The sequence below is a fragment of the Echinococcus granulosus genome (assembly GCF_000524195.1).
Source record: "Echinococcus granulosus chromosome Unknown EG_S00081, whole genome shotgun sequence".
NCBI lineage: Eukaryota > Metazoa > Platyhelminthes > Cestoda > Cyclophyllidea > Taeniidae > Echinococcus > Echinococcus granulosus.
In genome coordinates, this window is record NW_020170461.1 from 190,447 (window position 1) to 201,758 (window position 11,312).

Sequence of the window (11,312 nt, forward strand, 5' to 3'; positions counted from 1 at the left end):
TGCGAGCTCCTTTTTAGGCTGATGAGATAAGGACAAATTTAGTCTCTCCTCCGTTAAAAAGTATGTCATTATTTGCCGATAAGGTTTTGGAAAAACCCCGAGTCCTTTTACCTTGGGTGATTTCCAAACTCCACCCTCCTACTGCCAGTGGCTTGTGAAGTGAATTTAAGTGGCATCCTTGGTGGGAATTTCTTTGGCCTCCGTCTACCCCCCAAAATGAGAGAGGCTGTAAATTAAAATGACTTCATGTTTGTTTTTAAGGTGCACTCTGGGGTAATTTGAGGGATGGACCGAAAAGTTTTTAACTGATGATTTAAAGGAATCGAAATAGCCCAGCTGCGAAGTACCATTCCCGAGACACACATGTGTATATTGCAGTGGACGGGGTAAACCTAACCCAATCCACCTTCTACGTGTCAGTGTGAGTACTTTGGCTCCCAATCCCCAACCCCGTGGATGCTGCAGCCACTAAATGGGGAGTTTCTGCCCCTGTACCCTAAGTGAATGCCGCCACAACTTTGATTAAATACAATGCACCTCAAGCATAGTTGCCGCTTCAGCCATCAGCATTGAAGCAAGTGTAGTTACTCAAGTAAAGGAGTGGTTGTCAATTCTTGTCAAACAGCTGTGACACAGCATAAATTTGTTAGCCCTCTTAATGTCTGTGACGTCTGCTTATTTAAACCTACCACAAACTGTCAGCAAAAGTACACCTAGCGTGCGTAAGGCCTACCCATTCATGTTACCGTTGGAAAACGAGAGGGTGGAGGAGGGTGGGAAGGCAGAAGGGAAGGTGGGGTGGCGGAGAGAAGGTGAAGTATTAATTACTCTGTTCTATGTGTGCTATATGACCAGAACCATCTGGTAATACACTCCTCCTTGTACTTTAGAGAGAAGGTTGTCACTCTGAGGTGAAGAAGCCAACATTAGTTTACGTAAGTTTTATTACACAGCAGCGCAGCGAGTTGTCCCGCTAAGATCGTGTGACAAGTAGCGTGTGTGACATGGGTTCCACGGGCGGGGTGGGTGGCACAAACAGACATCCACGCAACCGGTGGCCAATCATGGAGGCATGGAGATTCTCACTAACATTACCAAACGATCGTCCCCATCTGACAAAGGGAGGACAAGCTAGACACAGATTCCATTCATGGCGAAAAGCACGCCATCCAAGACACTTCCAAGTCGAGGTCGAAGATGTGGAAGCAATTTCTGCTTACCTCTAGGGACAGACGCTGCCACAACAGAAGGAGTCCACGGTCAGCTACGTATTGAAAAGTTCTAGTTGCTGGAAGTGCTTTACCACGAGACAGTAGGCAGCCACACGGCCCACATTCAGTCACCTGGAGTGGCTCGTTCTACTCACCCACGACCTGATATGATATTGGTGGTATATCACTCCAATGGATGCCTACCTCCCCAAAACGTTGTCCTCCTGATAGCGGTGAGCATTTGGTATGAGGGCAGGTAGGTGACTTATGATGGCCATACCTTTTGGCACAACCGATGCCCCTTGACTGGAAGGGTTTGACTGACGCTCTCTTGACTATCATGACTAAAAAGGCCATCAGCGCTACCAAAGCCACTGAGGCAGAGATCGCTGTTGCCAGCTAGCTTCACAGAGCTGATACAAAAAAGTGACCAAGTCATCCACTGCCACGGGCGTTTCATTTTCGCAGGCCCATTCACCGTTACGACGTAGCAACGCATTTCTAAACGAGGAACATCCTACCCATTCACTTCCATTCTGCCTTCACAAAAACCTTTTGGGGCAAATACCACAGAACCTCGTCGTCGTCATCTCCTTCCCACATCACTTACATCCTCCAACTGTCTTTTCCGTTTCACGCGGAATTCTGCGACAGTCCAGTGGCAAAAGAGGGGACGATAGCCACCTGGGGAAACATAGGCGCTGAAGTACAGAGACTCTTCCTCCTTCCCTCTTTCCTTCCATCCCTCTCCCTTCTCCTCCTTGGTTCACTAAGCCTCAATGTTTCAGTTGCATCCTGTTATGTCTATGCGGTCCAGGAAGTGAGAAAGAAGGCATTTGGGAGTGTTCCAAGTGTGGCATATAGGGGACATTTGCTCTGTTACTTCCACCACTTTTCCAGTTGATGTGGATGCCCACAAGTTGTTTTCTCGATCACCATAAGAAGTACTGCTGAAGTTCCCCTTGACACGTGACTGCTAGTCCTGCCTTTTTGATAATGTAAGGTCCTCCTGAACGTGATGCATCTACCATCGAGCTATCCACCTTTCCCCTCTCCACCTCGTACCTATTCCTACCTTCCTCCCCCATATTTAAAAGTACGGTACACGATAGCAAACAACGAACAAAACAGATAAGCTTCACTGGCATCTGATTCGAAATGCCCAACCTTTGATTATACGAGTGCTCCATGTAGGTGGAAATTGGCAGGGACCAGTGAAAGGAGTTTCGTACTGATGGGCCGCTTCATATCCCTCCCTACCAAAGCCTACAACTATAACAAGACACGTTCTATTCCGGATTTTTATACTATAATGTTCCATTCTTCCACCAAGACTGCTTTTAGAAAAATGGAAGATGACAAAGCTTTTGAGTCGCCTAGCGACATGTTATTTGAGAAGCCACCTACACCCTGTATGTAATTCGCGCTACCCAAAACCTAAGCGCATTCAAACAAAACCTACATAAATTCAAACGGTCTCCAACTATTCCTTTTCCTTTCATTCGTCACCTATTTTCAATGGTTACTTAGGCGGCTTTGGTTACCTGGTTATTTGCCCACGTCTCTCAGGCACACCTTCTGTACAACAGTCAAAGGGAAATTTCTTTTATAAACAACCGTGATTTATTTACTTCAGGGTTTACTGCCTTATTAGATATGCAGTTGTCAAACAGTTTATACACTTTCCCCAGTCCTGCGCTTCCATGAGTCATGTGGGATGGAGTCAGTCATGTCGCCGACACGAGCTTCTGCTTGAAAGCTCGTCTTTTTCCCTCTCCGTGATAACAAAAAGAATTGCCCTAATCACAGTTGCGCTTTAGGAGTTTCGCAGGACCTTCTCTTTACCCACAATTGTTAGCGTAGCACCTAGACAGGTGGTTGAGGAGGCAAGACGCATCCACCACTTTTGTCTACGGATTCTCCACCTCACTGTCGTCTTCTCTGTGGCAATATTTAGCCTATAACGTCATAACTTCATCATTTTGTACCTTTTCTTAGCTTTAATGTAATTTTGCGGCCTGAATTTTACATCTTTCGAGCGCTAGCTGCACCTCTTTTCTGATTGGCTGGGAAAGGTGTAACTGACACACTTCGAAGGTCGGATTATTTTGGGGAAAAAGTAAATTATTTTAAGGGCTATTTAACTTTCCCATAGGTTCTCTCCCTTCTTCTTGCAATATTGGCTCTGGCTTTGCTAATTGCTGCCTCGTGTTCCTCCTCCTGGATGCATCTCGCACCTATTCGTATGGGCGTTATTCATGAATGCTTTCCCATGGAGGATGGCGAGTTCAAGTGTTTGCAGACCTCCTGTTTCACAAGTACGTCATAATTCATTAATAAGGCCTCTATTTTCCCCAATTAAACACTTCACATTTCACTGGTGGGAATTTTTCACTTGTCTCTGTTTTATTGGTCGGTTGATAGGTGGTTATCTATGTAGCACATACAGCGAACAATTATCTGTAATGCCTTTTTGTAGCCAGTCCTCACCAACTGTTTCATTTCTTTCACCTAGAGGTGATATTTTGATAGGCTTTTCAAATTTTCGCCTTTTAAAAGGGTTAAAGAAGGTACAAGATGCAATGTCCAGATCTTATGACGCCGCCGAGACAGAGGGACCCACATAAATGGGGTTCTCCTCTCTTTTGAGAGTTTTCCCTCCTCGGGTTGGCAATATGAATGAGAAGCTAAAATCCACTTCTGTGGAGGTCCTGTACTGAATTACTGACTGCGGTGTACTTCTCTGACCCCAGTTAATGTCACAATGTAAACAAGAGTAGCTAAAAGGGTAAGACTTCAAAAAGGAGGCCTTTACAACTGACACTGTGAGAACAAAAAACGCATGGTGTGTGAGTACATGTCTGCTGATTGAAGTGCTAGACTTTTCATGTATTTATGGCCTCATGTCTGACCTTGACCTTACAGCACTCATACAGTGTGTACCTCCAAGTCGTTCAGGTTAATGCGGGTACTCAAGAATTCACCTTCCAAGCAAAATGTTCTAGAATGTTAAAAGGGGAATTCAGTTAGTTATCTTGCCAATTCCGAGGGGGACACAGTTTGCAGTAAATTTGTCATCCGCATTAAGAGGCATCACTCACCCAGTTGGTCGCTGCACCGCTCCACGGCAAGCGCGATTCACCTGCCGTCGTGGAGCTAGTCATCGGCACGCCGTCTCACTTTCAGAACTTTTCTCACTTCATTACTACCCAGCCTTCTCTTCAGACCTTCCGTCACTGATGTAACGATACACAGAGGAGGCAGTGAGGCGTCAATGATCAAAACCGTGTAAACGTGAAAAGACTAAAATTTAAGTGACTGGTAGTCCGTGACAGCTTTTTAAAACACTTGATGGAGCTACAGGACAAAAATCCCAGTAAAGCCAAGAGGCTGCATTACAAAACAACCTCTTGCCTCTTTTTCCAACAAACCACGTTATTAACTCGAGTAAGGAAGGGAGAGTGTATCCCCTTTCAAACAACGTCCCACCTCTTTTCCCATCAGGTGTTTCAACCGACGAGCTGTTGATTTTGCAGCAATCCAGTGCCTCTATTACCACAGTGGGTAGTCGCTTGTTTAGTGAAGAATGCGACGACTGATCAATTAGAGGAGATAGCTAAAAAGATGCCGCTTTTTCTTACCGCCGCCTCCTCCTCCTCCTTTATGAAATTAATCAAACTCTCTGCTGATGTAAAAACAGGCAAAGCTTGATGCTTCTTTGAGAGCTATCGCTTTTGCCCAATTTTTTGCACTTGATCATCATTATTTGTGAGATTTTGGCAATTGCTTTTTAGAAATTTCGGGTCTATTTTTTAAAAAATAAATCATTAGAATCGGATAAATTTGAAGATGTTTTGAAGGTAACTGTAGAGAAGGAAAGGATTTCACCGAGGGCTTTGCATTTTCCTAGTTATAAAAAAAATATGCGGAAGTTGCAGTATGTCGCTTATTTTAAATCAGAAAGACATAAAACTGTTTTTGGAACTTTCGGGTCGACTTGGTGAAGTGACTTGCGTCCTCTGCCGGACTATGGGTTTCTGTTCAGGACATTACCTTGTAGTCTCCACTGCCTTTCACGTACTTTGAACCTCGTGTTCTTCCAGCTTGTCTGCCCTACCAGTTGTGCTTAACTCTTTACAAAAACTGGCTTCGCCTTACATCTATAACTGACTTGAGAGAGCCAATATTTGGTTTACCCCCACATCAACTTGAAAGGAGAAAGACAATGTTGCATGCCACCATGTAAGTGGGTGCCATCACATGCATCCACACCACCGATGACAGACAGCATGCTTACAAGACAGCTAAGACAGTTAATTGGCTGCTGGTTCGCCACATCTTACATGTCTGCTATGAAAGTACACTCGGCAGTGGGAAAGGGCTATTCTCCAGTTGATCGACAGACAGACAGACGGAAATGCTGGTTAAATGAACAAATGAATGAACAAATACCTGATTGGTCGGTTGGCTCCAAACGATCCACTCACTACTCGCACTACCCTAGACTACCTCACACTGCCACTTCTAAGGCAAGTACCACTACCAATTTACTCCCAACGGACTACGCTTGTTGCATGTGTGTGTGTGTGTGTAGTGGACTTTAGACAGGACAGGATTACCTGTTGAAGGCTGAGACATCCCTCTCCGATGTATCTCAAAGGTGTGATAAAATGTGAGCTTGAGGAACAGGCGTAACTGGTGACGCCGTCAATAAGCTCAGTGAGAAGAAAGTGCCACTGGTGTTAGAAGACGCAAGACTGTACTCTTCATACCACATGCCACCGCCACACTCCTTAGGTTGAAAGAGTGGAATGTGCTGCCTTGCATTCATCCTCCGCATTTTTCTGCACCTTTCCTTACCAAAAAGTATTTATATGATCACATGGGAAATAGTGGCGAGGTGGAAACTAAGGTGGCTGGGTTTGATTGTTTTCTTTCAGCAATAAAGTGCCATTCTCGACAAGCTTCTGTTTCATTGGTTAGGATGAGGCTGGTAGATAACGCAAGCGATTACACCAGCAAACAAAAAACCTATTTACTAAGACTCCTTCTGAGGTTAAAAAGCTCTCGGAAAATTGTAAATACACCTGCCCCAGCCTAAAGTATCGATGCCTTTCAGTTCCCTTCATCATCTCCATGATCCTCGCAATATCCGGAATGGGATTTCTCTTTGTGGGAATCATTCTCTTTATCGCGGCCCTGTTAGTCTATGCCCTTATTCCAAAGAGGCGTCTGTACAATGTCACTGTTGGGATGTTTTTTGTCGCAGCCATCACCTACACAATTTGTCTGGTTATCCATCCAATCTTCTTCTTGATTCAATTTTCTGATGAACAGGTAAGTCAGCTCTTTTTATTCATAAATTTGAAGCGTTTACACGTAGCTGAGGCAGACCATAAACTGTGAGAAATTTTGACCTAACTTGGTTGCTGGAAGAGTCACATTGGTGAGGTGACCCCTCAACTCTCTAATCCGAGGCTGGGGTCACAAGTACGTGATGTGTGCTGTGACAGGCGCTGGATACTCAAGAATTCAACCTACTAGAATGAAGAAGAGGTAAAGGCAGTCTTCAATTGTTTGATACTTGATAAGTCACCGTTAGTGTGACTGCCTTCTCCGATACCTAGGTACACCATTACTACTAACTCTTAATAAGTAGTTTCCGGCAGTAAAATTGAGCAGAGTCGCTTTCGATGACTCCTCTCATAGATCAAATTTGTGAGGTCTCCTAGACAAATGGAAGAGTTGCCTTGATTTTAATGCATTCTAGACTTCCATCTGTTCAATGGCATTACCACTGTCAAGCTTCCTGGATAACGAAAGTAGGCGGATTTTGAGAGAGCCAGTCTAAAGATAAATTTCATTATCATCTACTTTTGTTGATATGTTTAGGACGTTTACTTTTGTTTTTTTTTCTTCGATGGTATCAGGTCTGCCTTAACGCTAGCTAAATTTAAAGACAAACATCCATATTATCCACTTTTGACTCACCCTACATCTGAGGAAAACTTGTCCAGTATTTTGTCCTTTCAACTACCACAGTCCGCCTCACTTGAGTCACTGTGGCTATTTTTACTTTAGCCTTTGAAAAAAAATGTTTATTTCCTGGTTTATGGCTCAGTGAAGCTCTTTGTACGCTACAGCTACATGATTTACAGACGCTTAAGGAGGAATTATTTCCTCTCTTTTTTTGATAACACTCAAGGCCAACCAAATATTTTGTTGCTTTTCGTCTTCAACAGTAGAGACGATTGGACTGCCTTCAGGTGTGGAAATCTCTGATAAATACTGCAGCACAGTAGAGACATTCAACAGTGACTGGTGGCAGGTCATTTAAGAAGCTCTTTTGACAGTCAAGAGGAAGGTAGTTCAAACGCTACCTCATATACTTTATATAAAAGGAGAGCTGCAAGGAGCCTTACCTCCATTGTGACATTAGTAGAGGCGTTTTTTCGTGTGCCAAAAGACATGCTTTCACACGGATCGCCGCACAGCATGAAAAATGCCAAGTTTTTCAGGCTTGTCAAGTTGAATTCCCGAAAGCTACTTTCTTTTTCATTTTACAGTTACTTCATAACATAAATTTCTGGAATTCTATTGCGTTTCTGTGGGATGACAAGGCTTTGTTGGCTTTTTCTGATGTGTTGCGAGGCACTCAAGAAAGACAACTTGTATACCTCAGTTTCGCTCCTTAAGTCTTCTCTGAATGCGCAATAAGTTACACAGGTGTGGTTAAGACTGAGGTGCGTCGTCATGTCGCGTAGAACCCTTTCATACTTCCACGTAAGCATTTTTTTTCATTTCCCCTCCTTCTCCCTCCTCCCCCCCTCTTCTCCTACCTGTTTAATCACGTAGGCCTCCAATTCATGCTGCTTTCACTCACCATCATGATGGCATTTGACAGTAATATTCCTGTCTTCCCTGACCTTGCCGAGAATCTACACTGATGTGACTAAGAGAGAGGTATAACCCACGACATACCATCAGCCTGGTACATAGCCCCCTTCTCCACCTTCCTTCCATCCTTTTGAGCGTTCCCTCCAGCCCTATCCTCTCCCCTCCCTTCCTCCCTCTCAACCCAAACCCCTTGCTCATTCTTCAACTTGAGGACGTGAAAAATGCCGGTGAGTCATTCAGTCAATTTCATGGGTTTCGAGTGGTCGAATCCTCTATGGAAACCGCATTGGGGAGTAAGGAAGGATGATTCGCAGACTCCGTACTGCTCAAGTCTAAGCGGTGCTCTACAACGCATTCATTGTACACATTTGATGCAACTCCATCCATTCGGGAGCACTTGCTGGGAAGTAGAATCGTCTGATCAGAGACACCTTGAAGCGCCTTCATGGAGCTAATACTAAGCATCATTCTGAGGAGCTTTTAAACTTCGTTCTTTCTTCTCATCGCACTGCTGTCCAGGCGTCTACGTGAATGGTGTTGAGGTAGTGGCGACTTGGCATGAGGAGGTGAGGTATCGTTCGTTCATCTACATGATAAGCTTTGCGGTGAGTAGAGTAGGCAACTCCGTATTGAAGGCTTTTAAGACATCAAAGTCTAGTGTTACTTCATTTGTCCATCATCAAATGCAGATGTCATTTAACCGTTTCTGTTTTGAGTCTCCACACTTCAAGTTTCGTTGTAGTGCGTTAGGGAAATCCTCAATTTTATGTCCTACTACTACGCCGCCAGACCAACCTACACAATCTGTGGATTTTAAAGTTGTTTTTTAGGTTTATATGCTTGTCAAAACTGTCAGATAAACCCATTTTTTGGTGCAGAAGATGCGCAAGTTGATGCCTGATCTTGAAGGAATTAAAAGCCCATGTGCCACGTGGCATGAGATGTAGGAATGTGAAAAGCTTTTGCAACAAAATTTTTATTTACTTTTAGTAAGAAATGCATAAAGTTTTGGCCTTTATGGGCTAAAAATTGGTTTATGTAAGAGAAAAAAGTACATTTGCTGGTAATTTGATACAGCTAATCATAAATGCTGATTGGGAGTGGCGTGAGGGACCAGTAAGCAGACCACCGGTATCCCCCGGTGTGGAAGCCAAATGGCAAGCGATCAAACAGAACTGCAACCAAGTCAGACATCCATCTGTTATGCACCCTTGTCATTCTTTTTACATCGCTCCTCCCTTCCCCTCCCCTGCCTCCCTCCTCCCCGCAGCACCACTAGAGTGACTTGGCACCACACGGTAGATGCACATCACGTAGTAGATTTTGTGAGGTTTTCTTGGCTTACTGAGCCACACGCGCTTGAAGCTTTCAAGCCTTCTTCCACTGCCTATTAATTTGGTATCCGAGGTACCTATGATGATCTAAAGCAAAAGACGTACAGACAAACTGGGAGGTCGTTGACATGAGTGAGCCTAGAAAGGCTCCATGTCACCACCGCAAAGGCAGAATCGCATCCGGTGTGCGTGGCAACTGTCAACTTAGAGGAAGCCTTAAATTTACCACTTTAGGAGGAGAAAAAAGAGAAATGCCACATCCATTGATCATATTTATTCCCTTTTTCCCCTTTATTAGTTCCAACCTGAGGGTCACACTCACGGCGGTGGTGAAATTACTCCAGGCTACGCGCTGTTTATCGGTGTAGCCGGTATCCTCATTCTCCTCGTATCGACAGTACTTCTCATGGTTGATAAACGCGCGGATGAAATAATCTACCGTGAAAAAATTACTCAGTGATAGCAGCGTTGTGCTATGTTTTCCTCCTCCTCCTCCTGGCGTCCCCTTCCCCTGTTGAGGAGTTCTATCGCATTTTAAAGCAAACATGAACTATCTCTTGTTATGAACAATTCAATCTCTACATAATGTTATCTCTATCCCTCTCCCCTTGTCTCTCCATCTATCCCAAAGATTTTGAAAGCGAGTGAAAATGGGGGATTTTTGACCTTATGTAGTTGTTCCATCAGTTTAATAAACGGAAATAACCCGTCTTTATTTAATATCAAGAGATACCAGATAAACTTTTATTTTTATTAAACTTTTCGAAAATATTTATTTGATTTGTACAAACACCGTTCGTGTAAATTTGTTCACATCAATGGGGGACTGTTGATAGTACACTATTGTCCACCTCTAGACTGATCCACGCCTTTGACTAGTACCTTCAAAGTTTTGACTGGGCCTAGAGCAGCAAACTACACTTAGGCGATGGTGCTGAATGCCTCTACCGCTTCCACTTCCAAAGGAGAAACACGTGCCCAGGCTCCTCCAAATACAGGGGTGTGGTTTAGAAACCTCTGTCCTTCTTAAATATGTCGGTCCATCAGTTCATTGCTGTGTCAAACGTACGCTGGCTAGTAGGAAATTTGCATTCAACGACCTCTTGGTGGGATTTCGCAATAGGCATCCAGGAACCGAATTTTTACACTTCAACTGAATTGTCATAAGACATATTGCTTCGGTGGAAGGCTTTTAGCTAACGTAATCAGGATTGTTACTGATTGCCGTATAGATGCTCTTAAAATGTCTACTGACACTGCTAAGGGGACAAACTTTCCACACTCTTGATATGCTCCGCTTTAAAATGTATGTCCGTAGATAGAAGTAGATATCCGTCGGTGTAGAGATCTTCACTTTGTCATCCCCTACAATTTCAGGGATTACTGCTACCTGGCACTTCGAATAGTGATGGGAACGAACAGCACTGGCCCGTGATAGGTGCAGTCCTGTTCAGTAGTAGCTGGTAGCACAATATGACTGCACCGCTACGGTGGGATTTAATTTTGGTGTGTGTAAATTAGGAAGTTCCGATTGGACTTAGGCGTTCTACTCAGGAATAAAAACCACAAAAATAGCTAAAATTTGGACTTATATATACCGGTAGAGAAGGATAAGAATTCAGAAGGTGACGGACCTTTTAAACTCGAGGCTTAATCGTCGAATTTCCTTCCATTTACCATCACTTTAAATTTCCTTTTACTCACTTTCACTGCTCTCTGTAGCACACCGCGTCTTTCCTAAAGGTGGACTAAGTCATAAAACTAGGGAAAAAACTATTGCCGACGTACGGAGAGGCTGGGTTGGGGCTACCAGCATGGCCCAGAGGCTGTGCCACCCAGCTGAAGTACACAAGCGGAGCCATAAATGCCC

General features: G+C 44.1%; 2 protein-coding genes across 2 annotated transcripts; both read left to right on the forward strand. All coding sequences in view use genetic code 11, as the record gives it.

Moving 5' to 3' along the window:
- Nucleotides 1–3,469: 3,469 nt before the first annotated feature.
- Nucleotides 3,470–5,215, forward strand: EGR_07576 (hypothetical protein; the record flags this gene model as incomplete). The annotated part of the gene is made up of 2 exons (XM_024496825.1): nt 3,470–3,781; nt 5,006–5,215. 2 exons carry the CDS (start codon nt 3,470–3,472, stop codon nt 5,213–5,215), a joined length of 522 nt encoding a protein of 173 aa, XP_024348761.1.
- A 228-nt stretch (nt 5,216–5,443) lies between these two features.
- EGR_07577 (hypothetical protein) lies at nt 5,444–7,906 on the forward strand (the record flags this gene model as incomplete). Its single annotated transcript, XM_024496826.1, has 3 exons — nt 5,444–5,674; nt 6,438–6,548; nt 7,778–7,906. The coding sequence occupies 3 exons, from the start codon at nt 5,444–5,446 to the stop codon at nt 7,904–7,906; spliced, it is 471 nt and encodes a 156-aa protein (XP_024348762.1).
- Nucleotides 7,907–11,312: the final 3,406 nt, after the last annotated feature.